The following is a 24,314-nucleotide window of genomic DNA, read 5'->3' on the forward strand; positions in this document are numbered from 1 at the left end:
GTCTGACCCAATAAATGGGGGTTGCAGTTTTAAACATATTCCATATGGCCAGCAGGTCACTTTAAGCCACTGAAACTAATTAATTCTCCTGAGCAGAGACAACTTGTGAGCTTGCTTCTTGCTGCCAATTCTCAGTGTGGATTGATGGAGAGTCAATTAAATGTGTTTCAGATACTAAGGTCAGCTTTTCTTTTCTCGTTGCCAGGGCCTTGATGCTGCTGGCGTCTGGAAACGGAGCATGTTAGAGGGGGAGGATTACGGTCTGGTCTGGGTGGGAGGTAGTGTGGTGGCCAGGAGGGGTGTGGGGCTGGTGAGTTCCTGCAAATGTCACAGCGGCTGCCGACTGAGAGAGTTGCTTGGATTGGTGGGATATGGATCACATGTTGATGTGGGCTGAAGGGCCTGTGCCTGCACTGCGGTGATCTGTGTTCTATATTCTCTCACACTTTCTCTCGTTCTATCTCTCACATACACACACATGCACGCGCACACACACCAACAGTAGAGTAGCTGCCTTACAGTGCCAGCTACCAGGGTTCGATCCTGACTATGGGTGCTGTCTGTACAGAGTTTATACATTTCTCCGGGTTTTCTCCGGGTGCTCCGGTTTCCTCCCACTCTCCAAAGACGTGCAGGGTAATTGGCTTCTGTAAATTGTCCCGAGTGTGTAGGACAGAACTAGTGCAGTGGGTGCAGACTCCATGGGCTGAAGGGCTTGGTTCCATGCTGTATCTATAAACTAAACTAAACAGAAAGTCCAACATTCAGATTCAATTTAATTGTCATTGTCAGTGTACAGTACAGAGGCAACGAAATGCATTCACATGCACGATGAACAAGAGTTAGTTTTTTATGTGCACTGTTTGATTTACTGGGGAGCATACTTGCCTCTTGGGTTAGGAGGTTGTGAGTCTGGCCCACTGCACAGATTTCAACCCAGACTGTTGTTTGACTCGTCAGTGCAATGGTTAGGGAGGGTTGCACGAATTGGTATCCCCAAGCCAGTCTTTGGAAGTGTAGTTACAGCTGTAGGAACCAGGGAAGCATATTACTGCACTTCTTGCTCCCACAAACACCAGGATATAGAGTGGGCCGAAGGACCTGTTTCCATGCTGTGTTTAAAGTGAAGTCTAAAGGTACTGACTTTCCCACCATCCAAGAGATTTGTAGAAGGTGTTACCTCAAAATGGCAGCCGAGGTCATCAAGGACCCACGCCACCCTGGCCACGCTCTCATTCACCCCCTATCATTGGGAAGAATACACAGGAGTCTAAAAACCATGACCACCAGCTTCAAGAACAGCTTTCTCCAAACAACCATTATCTTCTTGAACACTGCACACTAACCTCAACGTTGAACTGTGGCCTTTGGTTGCACTCGGGACTTGTGCGTTCTTTTTGCACCAGTATTGTGATTATTAATTTACCGATGTTTTAATTATTGCATATTATGTGTGTGCATTGTGTGTATAACCGGCCTGTTATGCTGCTGCAAATAAGAATTTCATTGTTCCATTGTACATATGACAATTAAACAGTCAAGAGTCAAAAGTGTTCTATTGTCATATGTTCCAGATAGAACAACAAAATTCTTACTTGCAGCAGCACAACAGAAGATGTAAACATGGTACACCATAAACAATATAATAAACGATAGAGAAACAAAAAGTTCAGTGTGTGTATATGTCCTCTGGATTTAACCCTCTGGATGCTCTTGACTTGAGTCTCTTGTCTCCTAACATCACGCAACCTAAACCTGCCTCCTTTGCTTTTGTTGCACAGGGTCTGCCTTCACCCCCTCAGCCTTCCAGTTCGAGCAAGAAGCCGGCGGCATCGCGCACTCCTCTGGCCCGCGAGGAGAGCTGGGAGGAGAGCAGAGAGCAGGGCAGCACGGACAGGATCCCGACCCACTCCCCTCCCCGGCCCACGGCACATGCCGGGAGCTCGGACCACGAAACCACAAGTACGTGAGTGTTTCCCTCCGCCAGAGAGCGGGGGTCTCCGTTAACGAGCGGTCAAAGCTCCGCTGTGTGTCAGGAGTTGGGGGCTGCTGCCCGAGCCGTCAGGGTGAGCTGTTCGCCAGCTGTTGTACCGAGGCATCTCGAGTGACAGTGAACTTTGAACCCTTGAACTAGGCAAATGTATAACAAGGCGGGGATGCCTACAAAGGACGTACATAGCCTGAGGTTTCACTGTGTCACAGCTTTAGACATGCGGAATAAGACGTCCTTCTGTAGGCTGTGATATAGCTGCTAATATTAGCATATTTTGACTCATAGTTTGCTTATTTGTATCCTTGTGTGCCTTTTTTTACTTCCCTTCCTTGCTTCAAATGTGGTTCCTTGCATTGGTCAGAATGACCCAGCGTGTTCAGGCAAAGGTGGCCCTCACTGCTACACACACGCTGGTCCCTCACCTCAGCCAGTGGAGATATGGGTGAACCCACAAATGGTGGGCAAAGTGTGAGAGGTTTTGTTCCATTGCTCCCTTCCAGCCAACCTAACCACAAAGTGGAACTTTGTCTGGCATGCTCTGTAGGCGTGTCTGCTGACACGTAGGACTCTGTGTTTCTGCCGTGTTGCTCCATGGTCCATACTAGTGCTGGATTGTATCACCGATGAGGCTTGAAGCGCCCGAGTGGGCTGTTTTGAGTGTGCGGCGTTTGGTTTGCGTGCTTTGCGAATTAGTAGCTGTGGGAGGGTGGACTGCGGGGGGAACATCATCGAGCGGTCTCCCTTGGGTGTTCCGCCACAAGGCGTAAAAAGGTTTCCGTGAGTAACTCCAATTTGAGCCACCCACAGGAATACATAACAGGGCAGGGAGCAAACCTGCTTTGACGTTCTTGCCCAACATTGTCAGTGGGAATAATGTTGGGAACCGACAAACCCAAGGTTCCACCCAATTCCAGGGTGTCCGAGTGGGAGCGTTGGTTAAAATCTTTGTCTTGTTTGTGTTGCCGTTGCACAGGTCTAGATTCTCGTCCACCCAGAACAGGAACTCCCCATGTCTGTGTGTTCCCCCAGGAGAAGGTGGGCAAGTGATCATGTCCACATTGCCCAGTGCCTTTCAATTTCTAAATCGAAGGTCCATTTAATTCTGGAGGCTTCCATTTCCTTGCTGTGGTGGATGTAGAGTTCAGGGGTAAGCGCTACTCAGTGAGAGAGAGCAAGGTTCTGAGATCAGGTCCCACGAAGTAGTGAAGCCTGGATCAGAAGCCAGAACTACTGCCTCACAGCGCCAGTGACCCAGGTTCAATCTTGACCTCCCAATTTGTCTGTGTAGAGTTTGCACCTTCTTCCTGTGACGACTTGTTATCCTAAAGAGACTCCGGTCAATAGGTTAATAATTGTCCTCCGTGAATTCTCTTGAGTGCGTCGTGAATGGATAAAACTGGAGGGGTTTTATTGAATGTAGCGAGAACAAAAAAAAGATTTTGTGTCGAATGCTTGATGGTCGGCAAGGACTCAATGGGCCGAATGGTCTGTTTCAGCGCTGCATGGCTCCAAATCTATGTAGTGATTCAGGTACAAAAGAAAAGCCAACTACATCTAATCATCTGTTATGAGCCTAGGATGCCAGGAATGAGTGTTTTGTTGAGAAGGTAGGCCTAAAGGGGAAATTATGCTTCTTTTTAAACATTTGTAATATGAGAAATAAAGACTTTGGCTGACCACTATAATGGACACAGCAAGAATGGAGAATGTTGAGTGACACGGTTGTGCAGCGGTAGAGTTGCTGCCTTACAGCGCCAGAGACCCGGGTTCAATCCCGACTACGGGTGCTCTCTGTCCGGAGTTTGTATCTTATACCCGTGACCGTGTGGGTTTTACCTGGCTGCTCTGGTTTCATCACACACTCCAAAGTTGTACAGGTTTGTAGGTTAATTGGCTTCAGTTCAAAATTGTAAATTGTCCCCAGTGTGTGTAGGATAGTGCTGGTGTACGGGTGACCGCTGGTCGGCGCGGACTCTGCATTTCTGGAAAGAAGAAATGAGTGGTGTTTCGAGATCCTTCTTCAGACCTTAAGTCAGGGGCAGAGGGAAACTAGATGTATGGAAAAGCAAGGTGTGAAAATGGCAGATCAAAGCAGATGGTGATCAAGGAAATCCTTTCCGCTGGTTTCCTCCCAGATCCCAAAGGTGAGCGGGTTTGTAAGTTAATTGGCGTCCATAAATTGCCCCGAGTGTGTGGACAATAAAGTTGGATAACATAGAAATAGTGTGAACGGGTGATCTTTAGACAGTGAACTCAGTGGGCTGAATGGCCTGTTTCCATGCTGTGTCTGTAAATTAAACTAAATGTGGATGATCAGCCATGATCATAGTGAATGGCGGGGCTGGCTCAAAGGGCCGAATGGCCTACTCCTGCACCTATTGTCTATTGTCTATTGAACTGAAGGATGGTGCAGTCGTAGCGTGATGCCTTATAGCGCCAGAGACCTGGGTTTGATTCTGACTATAGGTGCTGTCTGTCCAGAGTCTGTACGTTCTCCCTGTGACCGTGTGGATTTTCCCCGGGTTCCCCAGTTTCCTCCCACACTCCAAAGACGTACAGGTTTGTAGGTAAATTGGAGTTTGGTAAAAATTGTAAATTGTCCCAGTGTGTGGAACAGTGCTAGTGTACGGGGATCGCTGGTCGGCACAGACTTGGTGGCCAAAGGCCCTGTTTCCATGCTGTATCTCTAAACTAAACTAATTGAATGCAGCCATTAAAAGAAAGGAAAGCATTTAAGCTAATCCCCAACACAAAGTGTGCTTCATTTTGTGATCTCAGAATCAATACAGGAAGTGAATTCTAAGAACTGGCGGCTGTAATCTAATCGCAGAGTTGAAAGAACAAATGCTGCCAACTGAAAGTTTGTGATTAGATTAAAGCTCCTTAACCTGCTCATTCATCTCCGTTCACAAAAAGGAGCCTGTCGTTCATGTCAGGGCTGTGGGGGGCCCTGGTATTTCCAGCATTCGACACAACAAGTCCTTATCACATTTTTCACAGCTGTCCCCTGTGAAAGGTTTTCCTTGATGTATACATGTGGCCACGATTTGAGGTGTCAAAAATGTCCCTTTCAGTGGACAACTGGGATATTGATAAGTGTGTAGGAAGGAACTGCAGATGCTGGTTTAAACCAAAGATAGACACAAAAAGCTGGAGTAACACAAGTGGACTGGCAGCCAGTGGTGTAGCGTGGGGGGGCACCCAGTGGGGCAGTTGCCCCGGGCGCTAAATTTTTAGGGGCGCAAAAAAATTGTTGCTCCGTGGCCAGGCCGCCGCTGTCGCTGCTGCTGCCGCCGTCCCAGCCACCGCCCCTGCCCTACCCCCGCCCCCCGCCCCGCCCCGTCCCACGACTGCCCCGCCCCTGCTGTCCCGCTGAGTTACTCCAGCTTGTTGTGTCTATCTTTGGGATATTGATAAGTTGCTTAAAGCGCGCTGTATCATGGTCGCTGTATCATGGTCGCAACCGCTGTTTACTGTGAGCCCTGTTAGAATTCACTGCCTCGCAGTCTTCCACAAGCAAGTCTCGTAGTGAAGTAAATACTCAGCAAATGGGGTTTGACAGCAAATAACATAGATGGCATAATGCAAAGGGCAAGCTGCCAGCATAATAGGATCAATTGTTTTTGATTGATTAATATATACAGCGCAGGAACAGGCCCTTCGGCCCACATTGTCCATACTAAACATGATGCCAAGATAATCTAATCTCTGCTGCCTGCACTTGATTCATATCCCTCTATTCCCTCAATAGACAAGATATTCCCGAGATAAGTCTGAAGAAGGGTCTCGACCAGAAACGTCACCCATTCCTTCTCCCCAAAGATGCTGCCTGTTGAGTTACTCCAGCATTTTGTTTCTATCTTTGGTTTAAACCACCATCTGCAGTTCCTTCCTACACATTCCCCCTATTCCCTGCATACCTATGTGCCTATCTTAGATTAGTTTTAATTATGGTGGAGCAGCGGTAGAGTTGTCGCCTTACAGCGCCATAGATCCTGACTACGGGCGCTGTCTGTACGGAGTTTGTACGTTCTCCCCGTGACTGCGTTGGTTTTCCCCAGGTGCTCCGGGTTCCTCCCACAGTCCATAGACGTGCAGGTTTGTAGGTTAATTGGCTTTGGTAAAGATTGTAAATTGTCCCTAGTTGTAGGGATAGAACAAGTGTATGGGGATCGCTTGTCGGCACGGACTTGGTGGGCCGGGGGGCCTGTTTTCACTCCGTCACTTCATTATTGTCACGTGTACCAAGGTACAATGAAAAGCATTTTTGTTGCAAGCTGTCCAGTCAGCGAAAAGACCATACCTGGTTACTATTGTCGTCCACAGTGTCCAGTCACAGGATGGAGGGAATAACGTTTAATGCAAGATAGATTTAGTGCAAGTCTGATTAAAGAAGTCCATGGGTCTCCAATGAGGTCGATGGTAGGTCAGGACTGCAGTCTGGTTGGTGATTGGATGGTTCAGTTGCCTGAGCTGGGAAGAAACTGTCTCTGAATCTGGAGGTTTGCATTTTCACGCTTCTGTACCTCTTGCCTGATGGGAGAGAGAAGTAGAGGAAGTGACCAGGGTAAGGCTGGTCCTTGATTATGCTGTTGGTCTTGCTGAGGCAGTGTGAAGTGTGAGTCAATGGAAGGGCGGTTGGTTTGTCTGGGCTATATCTAAAAGACACCCAAATGCCACTGTCGCATCTGCCTCCACCACCAACCCTAGAAGCACATTCCAGGCATAGAAACATAGAAAATAGGTGCAGGAGTAGGCCATTCGGCCCTTCGAGCCTGCACTGTCATTCAATATGATCACGGCTGATTATCCAACTCAGTATCATGTACCTGCCTTCCCTTTAGCCACAAGGGCCACATCTAACTCCCTCATACACCGCACCCAGCTTTCCTTGGTGGGTCGGTGCAGGGATCATCTCGCAGATTCAAGGCCCAGAAAGAGTGGATGTGAAGAGGATGTTTCCACTAGTGGGAGAGTCTGGGACCAGAGGGAACAGCCTCTGAATAAAAGGATGTACCTTTAGAATGGAGATGAGGAGGAATTTCTTTAGCCTGAGAGCAATTGATCTGTGGAATTCATTGCCACGACGGCTGTGAAGGCCAAGTCTTAGGGTGCTTTTTAAATTGGAATTAATGAATCAATTAGCAAAGATTTGATTTGTAAGGGCGTTAAGGGTTATAGATAGATGGGATAGATAGATCAGCCATGGTGGAGCAGACTCGATGGGCCCAATGGTCCAATCCTGCTCCTCTGTCTTATGAAGCTATGCAGCCCCACCCACCCCCTCTCTCCCTTCACCTCCGCTGTGACTGCGAGGCCTCTTCCACCAGGCTGTGGTCAGGAACCAGGAGCCAAATAAACCAATTCTCCGTTTAATTTGCTGCTCGGGGAAGTAAGGGGAATGTTTCTCTTGGAAGGCTTGCTTCCTCAATCAGTGGAACAGTTCTAGCTGCAGGAAGCAGGCTGGTCCCGGCCACAAAGTTTCATCTGGGGGTCGCCAATAGGACCTTCCAATCTCGGGCGGCACGCTGGCGCAGCTGGTAGTGCAGCTGCCTCACAGGACCAGGTTCGAGATGTCTTACCTGCTTCCTGTTCCCGCGTGCGTGGGCTTCCTCTGGGTGCTCCGGTTTCCTCCCACATCCCGAAGACGGGCGGGTCTGCAGGTTACCTGGCCCTCTGTATATTGCCCCTAGTGTGTTGGGAGTGGATGCGAAACTGGGATAAATTTAACTGGTGTGTGTGGGTGATCGATGGTCGGCGTGGGCCGAAAGGCCTGTCTCCATGTTGTATCTCTCAATGAAACCAATCCCTACACTCGGGATTTATGAAGTTTATCCCCAGGGAATGGCTGCTTCTTGTTAACGAGGGAAGGGTACGTGCTGAGTCTGGAGTGGGTCATGTTGCATGGTCATTCTCATCAGCAGCTCGGCACCTTTTTACTTTATGGAATGGTTGACTGGCGCTGATTCGGAGACACTATGTGGTGTGGAATGACCTCAGAGACTCCAGTCACAGGGCCTCCCTGTCACACATCCTCCTGCTTCCATTCACCTGCAGCCTTGCCCGCTCATTCTCCCCCCACCCCCACCCCCCTCAAGCCATCCTTATCACTGTGACGATCTGTCTTAGTTTCCACCAGCCACGGATTATTGTTCCTTATTTTCACTGACTCAAAAAATCGTGGTCATGCTGTCAGTTCCTGCACTCTGCTGTTTGTGTGTGTGTGTGTGTGTGTGTGTGTGTGTGTGTGTGTGTGTGTGTGTGTGTGTGTGTGTGTGTGTGTGTGTGTGTGTGTGTGTGTGTGTGTGTGTGTGTGTGTGTGTGTGTGTGTGTGTGTGTGTGTGTGTGTGTGTGTGTGTGTGTGTGGGGGGGGGTGTGTGTGCAAGAGAGTATGTGTCTGTGAGACTGAGAGACTGAATGTCTATATGAGGGAGAGCGTATGTCTGTTTGAGAATTGTGCGTGCGTATATTGACAATAGACAATAGGTGCAGGAGTAGGCCAATTGGCCCCTCGAGCCAGCACCGCCATTCAATGTAATCATGGCTGATCATCCCCAATCAGTATATGTGAGAGATAATCCGTCTGTGTGAGAGTATGTCTGTGTGTGTATGAGAGTCTGTGCGTAAGAGAGTGTGTGTGAGAGTGTGTGTACAAGTATGTGTGTGTACGAGTGTGTGTGTGCGAGTGTGTGTGTGAGAGTGTGTGTACAAGTGTGTGTGTGTATGAGTGTGTGTATGCGAGTGTGTGTGCGAGTGTGTGTGAGTGTATGCATGTATGTGTGTTTGTGTACGAGTGTGAGTATATGAGTGTGTGTGTGTATGTGAGAGAGAGTATGTCTGTGTGTGTGTGACAGTGTGAGTCATAGTCGTAGTGTGTGAGAGTTTGGCTGTGAGTGTGTGTGTGAGAGAGAGAGAGAATGGTTGTGTGTGAGGGAGAGTATGTGTATGTGTGAGTGTGCATGTGTGGGTGTGTGTGTGTGTGAGTGTGTGCGTGTGTGTGTGTGTGTGTGTGTGTGAGTGTGTGCGTGTGTGGGTGTGTGTGTGCGTGTGTGTGAGGGAGAGTATGGGTGTGTGTGAGAGAGTGTGTGGGTGTTTACACATGAGATCATGCATGTTCAAGTTTTGCCGTATGTATACACAAGTGTGCCTGTGTGCACCTGCATGTGGAAGATTGCATAAATGTTCATTTGAAAACCTGTGTGTGAAGTGCAGTTTACTGGCACAGATTCACAAAATAAACTCAGACACTGGGCACAGATTAACGACAGAAGCTGTAATTACCAGGGCGTTTAGACATTCTGCATTCCACAAACATCGTGTTTCTCAACTGATATTTTATAGTCAGAGAATTTGGCTGCGTGCAAACAGGCCCTTTGGCCCTCCAAATCCACACAGACCAATTATTTGTACCAATCTTGTTTTAATCTCACAGAAGCAAGGAACTGCAGATGCTGGTTTAAAAAAAAAGGGCATAGAGTGCTGGAGTAACTCAGCGGGTCAGGTAGCAAGTGTGGAGAACATGGATTGGTGACGTTTCATGTCAGGACGTACACGTGTCTGAAAAAGGGTCATCACCCAGAATGTCAACCTATCCATGTTTTCCAAGGATTCTGCCTGACCTGTGGACCAGCACTTTGTGTACTTTTTATTCTCCCCACATTCCAATTAACTACTCCAAGATTCTGCCCTGAGGTGGGAGTTTACTGAGGGCAAATGTAATTTTGAATAGCATGAGACAGATACAAAAACAACTTTTGGTTACTCCAACTCAGTGGATCAGGCAGCAACTCTGGAGAAAATGAATAGGTAACGTTTCGGGTCGAGACCCTTCTTCAGACTGAGAGTCAGGGGAAAGCGAGATGTAGATGGTGAGATAGACAGATATAGAACAAATGAATGAAAGATATGCAAAAAGTAAAAGTGATCGAGGAAAGGTGGAGCCCACAATGGTCCATTGTTGGCTGTGGATAGGTGATAACGCGTTTAACAGACAGTGAAACTCAACAGTACAACAGTGAAACTAGTACGGTGACACGGGTGGGGGAGGGACGGAGAGAGAGGGGGGAAGCGAGGGTCACTTGAAGTTAGAGCAATCGCTGGGTTTGTAAGTTGCCCAAGTAAAAAATAAGGTGTGGTTCCTCCAATTTGCATTTGGCCTCACTCTGACAATGGAGGAGGCCCAGGACAGAAAGGTCGGTGTGGGAATGGGAAAGGGAGTTAAAGTGTTTGGCAACCGGGAGATCACCTAGGCCAAGGCGGACTGAGCGAAGGTGTCGATCGAAATGATCGGCCAGTTTGCGCTTGGTCTCCACACTCCACTCCTCGTATTGCATGATCTGATTTGCTGGGTAGCATGCAAAACATTCACCGCACCTTGGTACACTTGGCAGTAGTAAACCTAATCCTGAACATAAAAGAAATGGCCAATTAATCCACCAGCCAGCAGGGCTTTTGGGATGTGGGAGGAAATCGGAGCCTTGGAGTGAACCTGGCAGGTAACTCCACACAGTCAGCAGCAGCGGATCAAAGCCGGGGTGGGCGGCACTGTGAGGCAGCAGCACTACCCGCTGCGCAACACAGCCACTTGCTTCCGACCCCAGCTCCTGCGTGACAGATCCCTGCTGACTCTCCGGAGCCGAGCAAACCATTGAGTTTCCTCATTCGGTGACGATTCCGCGAAAAAGCCCAAGTATAAAACAAAGGTGTTTCCCCAATGACTGGAATTTGCTCAGGTACTTGGCAAAGAAATCAGTTACGATATTTAACACTTTCAGCGTCACACCTCTGAAGGATTGAGCTTTATTTAGTTTTTTTTAAAACTCGTCTGCAGACCGCGGGACTGGCGGTGAAAGTTTTGGATAGATGGTCAGTACAGTAGACAGACCCAACGTGTTGAATAACTCAACATCTCTGCAGAAAAGGAATAGGGGACTTCTCAGGTCGAGACCCTTCTTCAGTGGAGTAAAGCTGGGCGGGCTGTTTGGGGCAGCCTCTGTGGTTTAACACTGCTGGGCACAGGCATAATGACTGCTGCTGACAAGTGTTGCCAAAAAACTCTCACAGTTTGCTGAAAGGGCTGAGTCATTTTCTGAGAAATTAGAATCTTGGTGCTGGAGCCAGTTACAGCTCCGCAGGAAGTGGTTTTTTGTGGAATTCCATCTCTCTCTCTCTCTCTCTCTTTCTCTCTCTCTCTCTCTCTCTCTCTCTCTAGTTACATCTCATGGCCTTATCACAGTGAAGCCAAGTATGATTTACTGTTGTTTTTACGCTTCTGTCCCACTGAGGAAGTGAGAGGGAAAGGCCTCAGTGGGTGTGAGAGCGGTGGGTCGGTGCTGACTCGGTCTGTGCGATGGAGAGTGAGGATGGGAGGACACCAAAGCCCAGTACACTCGGTGAGTCAATCAGCCCGGCTTGAAAGAGTACTTCAGGGGAGAGAGCACACACCTTGCGCCTGCAGGCTGGAGCTCCTCCAAGTAGTGTTGAGGCACCTTTGTATCTGGAATGTGAGCAGGCTGTTCCATTCCCTGGCCCCGGGAAGGGCAGTCGTTGCTCCTGCTCTCGCCGTGTCTGCCGGTGGGTCGCGGGGCGGCTGGTTACCGTGGTGGGGGGGGGAGGAGAGAGGGAGGTGACGGTCCTCTCTGCCCCCCCTGGGTGGGGAAGAAGCCACCCGCGGCCGCGGTTTCTGTCAGGACTTGAGTTGGTGGTTGTTGCCGTGGCTCGTCTTGAGTAGAAGGGGCTTATACTCGTCGAGGATCACCGAGCGAGCCAGCGAAACAGGCTGGGTTCTACTGGTCGAGTGTACAAGCACACACTGGAGTCATATTTACAAGCTGAGAGCAGCGTCAAAAGTTACACCCATTTTGTACCGTGTTTCCTTTCCTATCTTTTGCATTTCAGTTTAAACCCGTCCTCGTTTTGCTGCCAGCAAAATCACCCTGCACATTAGCGCAGGCAAACTATGTTGCAAAGTGCTCATTTTGTTTTTCACTGGAGTTTTTTTGGAAAGCGTATTGCTTCACGTATGTGAGAGCTGGACAAGAACCGACTGTGGGTCTGCCGCTAAATGACCCCGTTTGTTCAAACCCCCCCCCCAAGCCCCTAGCCCCTAGCATTACGAGTAAGTTCTTGAAAGTCACTTTTAGAAAAGAAGCCAGCTTCATTTTCACAATTCCTCAAAGGTTGCAAATGAACAAAATCAGTCGCATCGCCCAATGGGAATTGAATGCGGGGTGGTGCGGCCAGTGTTGTGTCCAGGACTTGCGCCTTGCGTTGTTGCCTCGACATTCAGTTGCATTGCGGCTTTTTCTGACTGTCATGCAATTGAGTCACTTGTCCTGCAGCAAGAATTGCAAGCGGCCACTACTGGGTCATCGCAGGCTGGTCCTGAAATTGGACGGGGTGTGAATAGCTCGTGTGGCCCTGGCACGATATTGTGCATCAGTAACGTGGAGGATGACACAACGACCGCTTGCACAAGTGTGACCCCGGATCATTTCTGCAATCGAGGAATGTTTGAATACAGCACTGAGCTAGAAGATCCTTTGGCCCACCGAGTCCGTGCCGCCCAGCGATCACCTCTTACACTAGCACTACTCTACAAACTAGGGACACTTTACAATTTTACCAAAGCCAATTAGCCTACAATCCTGGACCTCTTTGGAGTGTGGGAGCAAACCAGAGCCACCCGGAGAAAATTCCTACAGGTCACGGGGAGAACGTACTAACTCCGAACAGACAACACCCGTAGTCAGGATCGAACCCAGATGTCTGGCATTGTAAAGCAGCAAACCGTTCCACCACTCTGCCGCCCCTAGTCCTTTTCTACTGTAATTTTTACCTTCTTATGAGTCCCCATGTGCTGGGAACTCCCAGGACAACTTCAGGGTGGCATGGTGGTGCTGCAGTAGAGTTGCCTTGGTGTACGTAGGAATAATGAACCTAAACCTAGACAGTCAACCTGTGGCCGGTGATACCAAGCGCAGGTTGGGCGATTGTTTTGCTGAACACCTAAGCTGGAATCTCCCGATTGCCAAACATTTCAATTCCCCTTCCCATTTCCATACTGACCTTTCAGTCCTGGGCCTCCCCCACTGTCAGAGTGAGACCACATGCAAATTGCAGGAACAGCGTCTCATATTTTGCTTGGTCAGCTTACAACCCAGCGGTTTGAATCTTGATTTCTCTCATTTCAAGTAACCCCTGCATTCCCTCTCTCCACCCCTCCCCCACCCTAGTCATCCTGCTAGTTCCACTGTTTGCATCCATATATCCCTTTGTTATCACCTCTTCCACAGCCAACAATGGACCATTGTGGGCTCCACCTTCCACAGTCATCGGTGCCGGCTCTGATTTGTTCTGAAACTTTTCACACATCTTGTTTCTCTCTCCCCTGTCTCTCAATTTCAAGAAGGGACTTGACCTGAAATGTCACCTATTCCTTTTCTCCAGCGATGCTGCCTGACCCGCTGAGTTACTCCAGCATTTGGTGCCTATCTACGTTCACCATTACTTTGACCAGCAGCTTCATGGCTACAAGCCACCGTTACTGCGCTAACATCAGTGCTTGGCCTTATTAATGGTGATGGGGGATAGAGGTTACGTCACAGTCTTTGTGATAACTGGCCAAAGGAGCGAGGGAGGTGAGGTGACTGTTATCTGTTATCAGGCTTCTGAACACCTTCTGTCCTTCCATAAGCTAAGGCACTGTCCGATTCACCTGCACCCCATCGCAGACACTGGACTTTGTCTCTGGAATTGGTTTCGCTACGGTGCTGAGAACAACATTCTGCACTCGCTATCTTCCCATTTGCTCTCCTTGTACTTGAGTTTGACTTGAACGCATTTATGCATGGCCTATCTAATCTGATTGGAACAAAGCTTTTCACTGTACCTTGGAACACGTGATGACAATAAACCTAAAGCCTGACAGTCAGCCTGTGGTCGATATCTGGCAGAGTCTATAAGTCACCACTCCAGAATCTACTTATAGCTATCCTGGGAACATTAAGCCTCGAGAAGGTCTGATAAGTTGACCTGACTTCAAAATAATGACTGAAGTTGGAATTTAAGAATGGGGAGAGAGAGAGTGTGAGACAGTGAGACAGGGAGAGGGGGTGGGGGTAGGGGAGAAAAAAGCCAAACCTCCACAAATGATACTTTGATGGGCAGTGCTGTAAAGATATTGAAGTATTAATGTTTGGTCAGAAGTACTGACGTTTGTTATCAAGACCCACTTCCTGTTTTTTGAGATAGCCTGATGGTTGTGGGGACTGGAAGTGACATCAGCTTATCAGTGCTCCATGATCCCAGCCAGACCCAGCAGTGGGTTGGAGCTGATAACACTCAGTGTCTCCTTATCTGCAACCGTCCACCAGTCCCTTCTCCCGGGTCCTCTAGAGGCATTGATTTCACGACCCCTTGGTTGAACCAGGGAGTGTGGCATAGTGTGTGGCTATGGCGGAGCAATGGTTAGGTCACTGGGTTAGCACAAAAAAAGGCTTGGTCTGTCCATCGTGACAAATGAGTTCAAATCCCACCACGGCTGCTGGGGAAATAGACTAAGGAACAGCTTCTTCCGGTCTCTTATAAGGGTTCCATAAGCTAGAGTACTGTCCGATTCACCTCTTCCCCATTGTGGACAATTCACTTTGTCAATGGAACTGATGCGCTACAATGCTGAGAACTATATTCTGCACTCTGTATCTTCCCCTTTGCTCTACCTATGGTATGTGAGTTTGATTTGATTGTATTTATGTTTAGTATATCTAGTTGATTGAACAATTTTTCACTGTAGCTCGGTGCACATGATAATAATAGACCCAAACCTGACCTTAAAATTAGTTAATGTACGTACAAACTCCGTACAGACAGTGCCCTTGGTCAGGATCGAATCCGGGTCTCAGACGCTATAAGGCAGCAGCTCTATCGCTGCACCACTGTGCCGCCATTCATTTATAAGATGCAAAAAGACGGCATTTATAAATAACCCTTTGCATCCTGATGTGGAATTACTATTAAAAAAATTGTGCCACAGTTGGAATGTGGGAAAGCAGACAGAGGCAGCAGGAGTAACTTGACCTGATGATCAATTGCAATGACGTTGACTGGTGGGTAAATACTATCCAGGACACCAGGAATAACCCCCCAGTCTTCACAAAGGTTTGCTTGCCATGTCGCGTGCATGAGATGTGAAATAAAGGGCAGGAAATATCCATTGTTACTCAAACCCAGCCAGGTGACTTCTGGAAAGAGAATTCTCTCCAGGCGCATCTGCCTTCCATTAGCCCAGTGAGTGGAACCTTGTCTGAAGTGCTCCATTGAATTATGGTCTTGTAATTCACTATCAACCAGATCCAGATGGCAATAAATTGCAACAGTGCATTAGAATTTGTGCTCTCCTTATTGTCCTGCACCATAGGTTGTCTCAGTAGTTAATGTCTGGAGTTTATCTCAGACTCTAGTTAGCACAGATTGAGTACACTGGGGTCTGTCAGTGTCACGATTCCTACTGAAGTAAGGTGGTGGATTGGCCCTGAACGGTGCTTTCTAGAGCAAAACAAAGCACAAACGCTGGGGTAACTCAGTGGGTCAGGCAGCATCTCTGGAGAGCCTGGATAGGTGACGTTTTGGTGTGTGCAGTGAAGGCTTTTTTTCAAAAACACAATAAAATAAGAGCAAGTTAGACTACACGACTCCTTAACTCTATCCACGGCCGATCTGTACCAACGTCACCCCTCTTCTATGCCAGTTCCCCATTGCCCTCAATGCCTCCATGTTTCAATCATTTAGCTACCTTCTCTTTAAATTCCATCAGTAACCTGCCCAATGCAACTCGTATCATACTTCCTCAAAAGGCTTCGGAAGTTCAGCATGTCGCCAACAACTTTCACCGGATGTGCCGTGGAAAGCGTTCTGTCGGGGATGCATCGTAAAATGGTTTGGAAAAGCTCCATCCAAGACCGCGAGAAATAGCAGAGAGTTGTGGACACAGCCCAGACCAAACCGCAAACCAATCTCACTTCCATTGACTGCATCTACACGTCACGCTGTCTTGGCAAATCCACCAGCATAATCAGGCAAGATGTGAAACGGCGCCCCTCCAGTTTCTTCCCAGCTGTTATCAAGCAACTAAAGAATGGTCCTGACCACCCATCTACATAATTGGAGACCGTCGGACTATCTTTAATCGGACTTTACTGGTCTTTATCTTGCACTAAACATTATTCCCTTTTTCCTGTAAACGTACACTATGGACGGCTTGACTGTAATCATGATTTGTCTTTCCACTGACTGGATATCACGCAACAAAAAGATTTACGCTGAATCCTCGGTACACGTGACAATAAATCAAGTAAACAATGTTGGTTTAATGTCCCTGTTGACATCCCTGTATCATTTCATTATCACCTCTTCCCCAGCCAACAATGGACCATTGTGGGCTCCACCCTTCCCTGGATATAGATACCTTGTGTCTATTTAAACCAGCATCTGCAGTTCCTTCCTATACAATATTTAGCATTGCCAGGCATCAGTGAGCTGACACTGGGTCAATATTACACGGCTAACAACGCATTGTAGAAACGTAGAAAAATTGCTGCAGGAGTAGGCCATTCGGCCCTTCGAGCCAGCACCATCATTCAGTATGATCATGACATCATCTAAAATCTGTCCCTGCTTTTCCCCCATATCCCTTGATTCCTTTAGCCCTAAGAGCTCAATCTAACTCCTCTCTTGAACGAGCTGCCGATGTACTGGAGTGTCCCCTGTGTTTTGCGCCGTGTGAGATGCACCCGGCTGGCTGCAGGGTTCCGAGGCGTGGAGAGCGAGCAGGGGAGGGGAGGGAATGTGACTCTCGTGGCCTTTCTGCAGTCCGCCGTGGTTTTTGGCTCATTGGCCTTCATCAGTCTAGAGTATAGACGTTGGGAGGTCATGCTACTGTTATAAAAGGCATCGGTGAGGCCGCATTTAGACTATTGTCTTCCGTTCTGGGCACGGTGCTATAGGAATGATGTTGTTAAGTAGGAAAGGGTGCAGAGAAGATTTACAAGGATGCTGCCAGGACTCGTGCGTCTGGGCTCGAGGGAGAGTTTGAGCAGGCAGGGACTCTATTCCCTGGAGCATAGGAGGATGAGGGGTGATCTTATGGAAGTGTACAAAATCATGAGAGGAATAGATCGGGTACACGGACCGAGTCTCTTGCCTAGAATAAGGGAATCGAGAATCAGAGGACACAGGTTTAAGATGAAGGGGGAAAGATTTAAAAGGAATCTGAGGGGTAACCTTTTCCCACAAGGGGTGGTGGGTGTATGGAGTGAGCTGCGGAGGAGGTAGTTGAGGCAGGAACTGTCCTGACGTTTAAGCAGCAATTAGACAGGTACATGGATAGGACAGGTTTAGAGGGATATGAGCCAAACGCAGGTTGGTGGGATTAGTGTAGATGGACCATGTTGGTCAGTGTGGGCAAGTTGGGCTGAAGGGCCTGTTTCCACACTGTATGGCTCTGACCATGAAGGACCAGTTTCCGTATGTAGGAGAGAACTGCAGATGTAGGTTTAAATCGAAGATGGACACAAAATGCTGTGGGGTAACTCAGTGGGAGAGGCAGCATCTCTGGAGAGAGGTTTAAGGTGATGTTTCGGGTCGAGACCCTGCCTGTTTCCACACTCTATGACTGTGGCTTTGCCGTGCTTTTCTCCGCCACCTTCCTCTGGGGCACGAGCCTTTCAGCGTCACTCTGTCTGCATGCCTGAGCAAGCTACAAGTCATTTTATGTTGTACGCTGGGTAGAAATTGCAGCTGACCCTGACGTGCGGTGGGAACTTCAGACTCATCGGGGGGGGGGTTGCTAGCACGTGTTGCAGCTTGCAACGCCAGATGTTTCCAATTTTTATCTTTCTTTACTAAACCGGGTTGGAGCAGAGCCCTGCATCGCATCGTCCCGCTTGTCAACCAGCTGAGCGGAGGTGTAGCAGTGAGATGAGTAAATGTCTACCTACCCTGATGAGATGAATAGCTCGGCGGGAATCCTGCGGGTGTGCACTTCCAGCGGGCTACAGCTGGGACTGTTTACTGGGAGCCACTGTGCGTTTGCATCGCGACCCCTCCCAGCCTCAGCCGTTGGCACAGGGACCACATATACAATAATGGTGCAGTGTTATTGGAGGCAGGGAGACAGACAGTTAAATAGAGCTCTTCGGGCTAAAGGAAGATATGTGGAAAAAGCAGGAATGGGGTACTGATTTTGGATGATCATATTGAATGGCGGTGCTGGATCGAAGGGTCAAAAGACTGACTCTTGCACCTACAGAATTTTCTGTTTCTAAGTGGGTTAAACGTGAGCAAATGGGACCTGTTTAGGTGGGCATCTTGGTCAGTATGGATGAATTGGCCTAAAGGAAAGTTTCCATTGTACCATTGCTCAAAGGGCCGAATGGCCTACTCCTGCACCTATTTTCTATGTGTCTATGTTTACACGCAGAGTGCTGGAGTAACTCAGCGGGTCAGGCAGCATCTCTGGAGAGTATGGATAGGTGACGTTTCGGGTCAGGCCCCTTCTTCAGTCCGAATGAGATTGTGGGGCGACCGTGAGCCGAGCGGAAACGAAGGAAAGATAATTTTTCATTGTGCTGAGCTGCCCACTTTAGCTTGAATCCATATTTCCATATTATTTCCATGTGATACTGTCGGCACCTGTGCTCATTCGAAGAGCAATCCCGTGCTCCCACTAATTGTCTCTGTGACTAAATCTCCCCACATTCTCATCAACTGCCCCAGACTCTACCACTTGCCTATCCACTGGGGACATTTTTACATGGGCCAAAGAACATAGACGCTCTGGCTTGGTGAATTGTCCCTAGTGTGGGGAGTATGTGGTGGAGTCTAGGGGGAGTTGATGGGATTGGGGGGGGGGGGGGGGGGGGGGAGGGGTGTGTGAAATGAGCACCAGCATAGAACCAATGGGTTGAAAAATGACCAATGAACCCAGATCACTGTTACTGTGGGACAGCAGCTCTATTAGCTGCACCACTATGCTTTTACACGGCAGCAGAGACCCAAATTCTATCCTGACCTCGGCTGCAGTCTTTGTGGAGTTTGCACGTTCTCCCCGTGACCACATGGAACTCACCCGGGTGCTCTGGTTTCCTCCCACATCTCACAGATATGCGGGTTTGTAGGTCAATTGGCCCATGTAAATCTCCGCCAGTGTGTGGGCAGAGGAGTAGAAAGTGTGAACGGGAGACTGATGGTGGGTATGGACTTAGTCTGATGAAGGGTCTCGACCCGAAATGTCACCTGTTCCCCAGAGACGATGCCTGACCCGCTGAGTTACTCCAGCATTTTTGTATCTATCTTTGGTGGACCAAAGGGCCTGTTTCCATGCTGTTTCTCTAAACTAAATGCAGATTTTTGCATTGTGTGTCTTTATCATTCTCCCTCATAATTATTTAGAAGAACAGACATTATGGAATTGACATAAGTTAAATTAGCAAATGAGTAACCAGAGGATTGAACAAAGACTACAGAGACAAGTTCACATCCCACCATGGCAGGTGTGGAATTGAATTGTTGTTAATAATCTAGACGTCCTCTCTCACTGCTCCCCCTCTGTGAATCCGCCTGTGAATTCATTGTCTTTGATCTCTCTACATCATCGTCTATATCTCTCGTTTCCCTTATTCCTAACCAGTCTGAAGAAGGGTCTCGACCTGAAACGTCACCCATTCCTTCTCTCCAGAGATGCTGCCCGTCCCACTGAGTCACTCCAGCTTTTTGTGTCTATCTTTAGCATTAAGTAAACCATGTTATAAGCAATGATATCACAACATTACTAGATTGTTGCTGAAACTCCAACTGATCGATCTGGGGGAAACAATCTGCCATCTCCGGTTGGTCCATCTTCACGAGAGCTGAGCCCACCACAATGTTTGAAACTAAATGGCCCAACAAGTGCATCGGCTCAAGTGCAGACCTTAGAGAAAACAAATGCCAGTGTAAAGCTTGGAATCAGGAGCTCCTTTTCCGAGCCAATCACGGAACTAGTGCCGTCATGTTTCACTGACCTGCTCCCTGCAGGGTTGTAAGGTTGTGCAATGGGACAGGCATGTTTGTGCAACCTCTTCAGTGTGGTCTTGACTCTTCATAAAATCTCTCAGTGCGCTGTGGCACTTTAGTTTAGTCTATTTCACCAATGACAGTGGCTTTGGCCGAGCCTAATACCACCCTCCCGCCGTCTCCTGAGTGATGTTGGCATGGGGATTGCCTCACGGCCGTGGGCACGGAAATGTGCGTTCCATTTTAGGCTGCTGCTCCCGTTCCCCCCGACCCCACCCTGACCATGAGTGAACGCAAATCCTGCCCTCGTGGTAGTACCATCTGAAGAAGGGTCCCGACCCGAAACGTCACCCGTCCTTCTTCTCCAGAGACGTGGCCTGACCCCGCGGAGTTACCTTCGCACTTGCGTCTATTTACAGTGCAGTGAGGCAGGCCCCCTCCACTGAACCCATCAGGTCCCAGCATCAGACTGCCGACTGGGTGATGGATCACTTCATTTAAAGGCCGCACTGGAGGCAAACCGTAATCGTGTACCGTTAGGAAGCCTCTTCGCTTGGGCTGCCGCTGTGTGGCTTTCCCAAGGTGCTGTTTCACATAACAAGACAATTGACAGATTTATAGCAGCGTGCAGGGGTAGCTCACTGGTGGAGAATAAAGGCTAAAAATCTTGTTACTGTAAATTGGATGCTTACAAATGGCAATTGGAGAGAAATTGTAGAGAATTGTGGATGCAGCTCAGACCGTCACGCAAACCAGCCTCCCTTCCATAGACCGCATCTACACTTCACGCTGCCTTAGCAAGGCCACCGGTTTAATCAAAAACCAGAGGACCTGGGTTGAAGGTGAAGGGGGAAAGATTTAATAGGAACCTGAGAGGCAACTTCTTTTTTAACAAAGGGTGGTAGCTGTAAGGAACGAGCTGCCAGAGGAGGTAATTGAGGCAGGCATTATCACAACACTTAAAAAATCGTTTGGATAAGTACAAGAATAGGTTACGTTTCTAGGGATATGGACCAAACGCTGGCAGGCAGGACTAGTAGTTGGCGCATGTTGGCCGGCGTGGGCAAGTTAGGCCGAAGGGCCTGTTTTCACACTGTGTGACTCTATGACTCTAACCCATACACACTAAACCTACACTAACCCCGTTTTCTCACCCCACTTACCCATGAGACTAATGCAGTTTGGGCATGTTGGTCGCCGTGGGGAAGTTAGGCCGAAGGGCCTGTTTGCACGCTCTATGACTCCATGAGATAATGAACCAGCGATTCAAACCCATAACATCTGCTCATGCCTGGTTGGGTGGTTCCTGCATCCTGCTGGCCTTAGCAACAGTCACTTTCACTTTCAATTTAACGTTGGTATTGTCTTCAGCTGTTGGTTGAGGTAGCAATGGCCTGTGAGCCCATCGACTAGCTGAATGGGGCCATGGGCTGCTGATGTATCTCGAGTGAAGGGAAGATAGAGACATCTTTACGGTGACTTTATGGAGAAGTAATCTCCAGTTGATGAGGGAACGACCCTGCTCCTCTGAGCCACACGCTGTCACAAGGGTGACAATAGAAACTGACCTCCCTTCCCACCAGCCCCTCACTTGGGCAGTGTCTAGAGTGCCCTAACCTCTGTTGTAAGGTACATTGATCACGGCTTCCTGCATTCATATAAGCTCTTTGCAACAGCTCCCTGGTTGCAGCCGGCTCCTTGCTAGAACATTCTTTTTACACCGCTCTCCGAGGCAGCACAAGAGACTGCTTCCATTGTGTCCGGTTTTGAATAAGACACTGGGCAGAATAAATTTGTAGGTTTGAATCCCTGATAAATGCTCAATTAGTTAGCTGTAAGAAATAGGATCCAGCTGTCCATTCACAATGCATTTTTAAAAAAAGATACGCATTGACACCTCAGCACAGTCACTTGTTTAGAAGTAATCTTCATTAACTGCCTCCTGCCTGGACATTTCTCTTGCACATGAAAGGGAAAGTAAAGCCACCTGGTGTTTGTTGCATGTTGAGGTTCTCAGGAACGTTCACTCTTTCAAAATTCGTTACACTAAATAACCCGTAAAATTTATACTGGGTCCCCGACCCATGTAAAATGCTTCGGGCCAATTTATAGGAGGGTAATGGGCTAAAATGTCTCTTGCAGCTGGTGAGGGGAGCACAGGGAACTGCTGGCAGAGTTCAATCGCATAGTGGCAGGGTCGTAGAGACCCTTCGGTCCAACTTGCCCATGCCGACCAAGATTCCCCACCTGCGCTAATCCCACCTGCTTGCATTTGGCCCATTTCCCTCTAAACCTTTTGTTGTATTTGGCAGTGTTCACAAAAACTATCATTATGCCCGGCACCTTTGCCACTCGTGGAACCCTGGGGTGATATCCCTACCCTCGTTTGAGTGCCGTCTCCACCACACACTGCCCCCCCAATGTTCAGCAGCGAAAGGACCCTAGACTGTAGTCCTTTCCTACCCATTATAGAGTTGTACAGCAGAAAAATATTGGCCATTCGGCCCACCACGTCCACGCTAACCTTTTTGCACATCAATACCAATTCCATTTGTTGCATTATGACTGCATCTAATCTATGCCTTCCTCATTCAAGTGTCTGTCCACCACATTTGCTATGGGACGCACCTAGCCAATGCCAAGGCTCTGTGGGGGGAGGACTACTGTCTCGTGTCCTTCCGCTGCTGGACATTAGGGGGCAGGGTGTGGTGGAGGCGCTCCTCAAACACTCCAGGGGGGCACATGAATGCAATGTTGCCTGGTTCGAAGATAGATTTTGTAAACATTACCAAATATATGTACGTATAGCCGCTGAGAATGTCGGAGGAGATTTTTCACAGTTCTTGATTTGTATAGATTTTTTATTCCGAATCAGGTTTATTTTTGGAAAATAATATATATAATATATTAAAATAATATATATTTTCCAAAAATAATGGGAGATATTGGCCTCTATATACATATATATATATAGACAGCCAATTTCCCCTGTATATCTGTGTGTGTGTATATATGTATGTGTATATACACACGCGCACACACGCATACATATCAGATTCAGATTCAGATTCAGATTCAGATTCAGATTCAATTTTAATTGTCATTGTCAGTGTACAGTACAGAGACAACGAAATGCATTTAGCATCTCCCTTGAAAAGCGACATAGCAAACGATTTGAATAAAAAATAAATAATAAGTGTCCGGGGGGGGGGGGGGGGTGATTGGCAGTCACCGAGGTACGTTGTTTAGTAGAGTGACAGCCGCCGGCTGGTATCAATTTGAACTTGAGAGCATGGTTGGTGAGAGCAGTCACCCGGCGATTTGAAACTGTCCCTTGTCATTGACATGTCTAGACCAGTGGTGCAAGCCTCTGGGTGTTGCCCCTGTACCGTGTCCACGGTGCTGTCGTGCTTTGAATTCTATGTTAGTTACGGTGGTGCTGTGGAATATTTGGTTGAGTTTAATCAGCATGGCCACAGGCCCTTCAACCTGCTGAGTCCACGCCGACCATCGTTCACCTGTTCACATTAGTTCTATGTTATCCCACTTTCTCATCCACTCCATTCATACTAGGGTCTCGACCCACAACTTCCCCCATTCCATATCTCTAGAGATGCAGCCTGTCCCGTTGAGTTACTCCAGTTTTTTGTGTCTATTTAGGGACAATTTAAAAAGGCCAATCTACCTAGAAACCTGCATGTCAATGGGATGCGGGAGGAAGCTCACGTGGTCACAGGGAAAATGTGCAAACTCCACAGAGACAGTACCTGAGGTCAGGATCGAACCCGGGTCTCTGGCGCAGTGAGGCAGCAGCTCTGTGACATTGGTTTTTGGGGAAAGGTATCACAGCCACAGAAGGAAGCCCGGTTGGGTGAACCATGTGGATAAAAATAACCTATTGCCAAACCTTTGTTCCACACCCAGTTTTTTTGCCTGCGGTCAGATGCAAGTTGCAAAGAAAAGTGACTCTGCTGGTAAGACGTGCTTGTTTGCTGCAGGTTTAGTGAGACACCTGGGCAGTAGAATGCAGATGGCAGGGTTGGGACGAGACCCGACTGTGAATGGAGACACAAGGAACTGCAGACGTTGGTTTGCAAAAAAAAAAGCACAAAGTGCTGGAGTAACTCAGCAGGTTAACTCAGTAGGTTAGGCAGCATCTCTGTAGAAAAAGGATTGGTGATGTTTCGGGTCGGGACCTTTCTTCAGACTGATTCTGGTGAGGGGGGAGGGGGTGGGTGAAAGCTGGAAGAGAGGTGGGGACAAAGACTAA

At 48.3% G+C, this 24,314-nt stretch overlaps 1 protein-coding gene across 5 annotated transcripts in view; it reads left to right on the forward strand.

The window, feature by feature from the left end:
* Window positions 1-24,314, forward strand: part of gse1b (Gse1 coiled-coil protein b) — a 506,044-nt gene that overhangs the window by 210,790 nt on the left and 270,940 nt on the right. For 4 of the 5 annotated variants that reach the window (XM_055648860.1, XM_055648857.1, XM_055648859.1 and 1 more), the window contains exon 2: window positions 1,782-1,962. In XM_055648860.1, coding sequence (XP_055504835.1) covers window positions 1,782-1,962 — 181 coding nt within the window. Of the gene's footprint in view, window positions 1-1,781; window positions 1,963-11,188; window positions 11,386-24,314 lie in introns of those variants that run through there. The other variant, XM_055648862.1, reaches the window with a different exon arrangement.

This window comes from Leucoraja erinacea, chromosome 17 (assembly GCF_028641065.1).
Source record: "Leucoraja erinacea ecotype New England chromosome 17, Leri_hhj_1, whole genome shotgun sequence".
In the NCBI taxonomy this organism is placed as follows: domain Eukaryota; kingdom Metazoa; phylum Chordata; class Chondrichthyes; order Rajiformes; family Rajidae; genus Leucoraja; species Leucoraja erinaceus.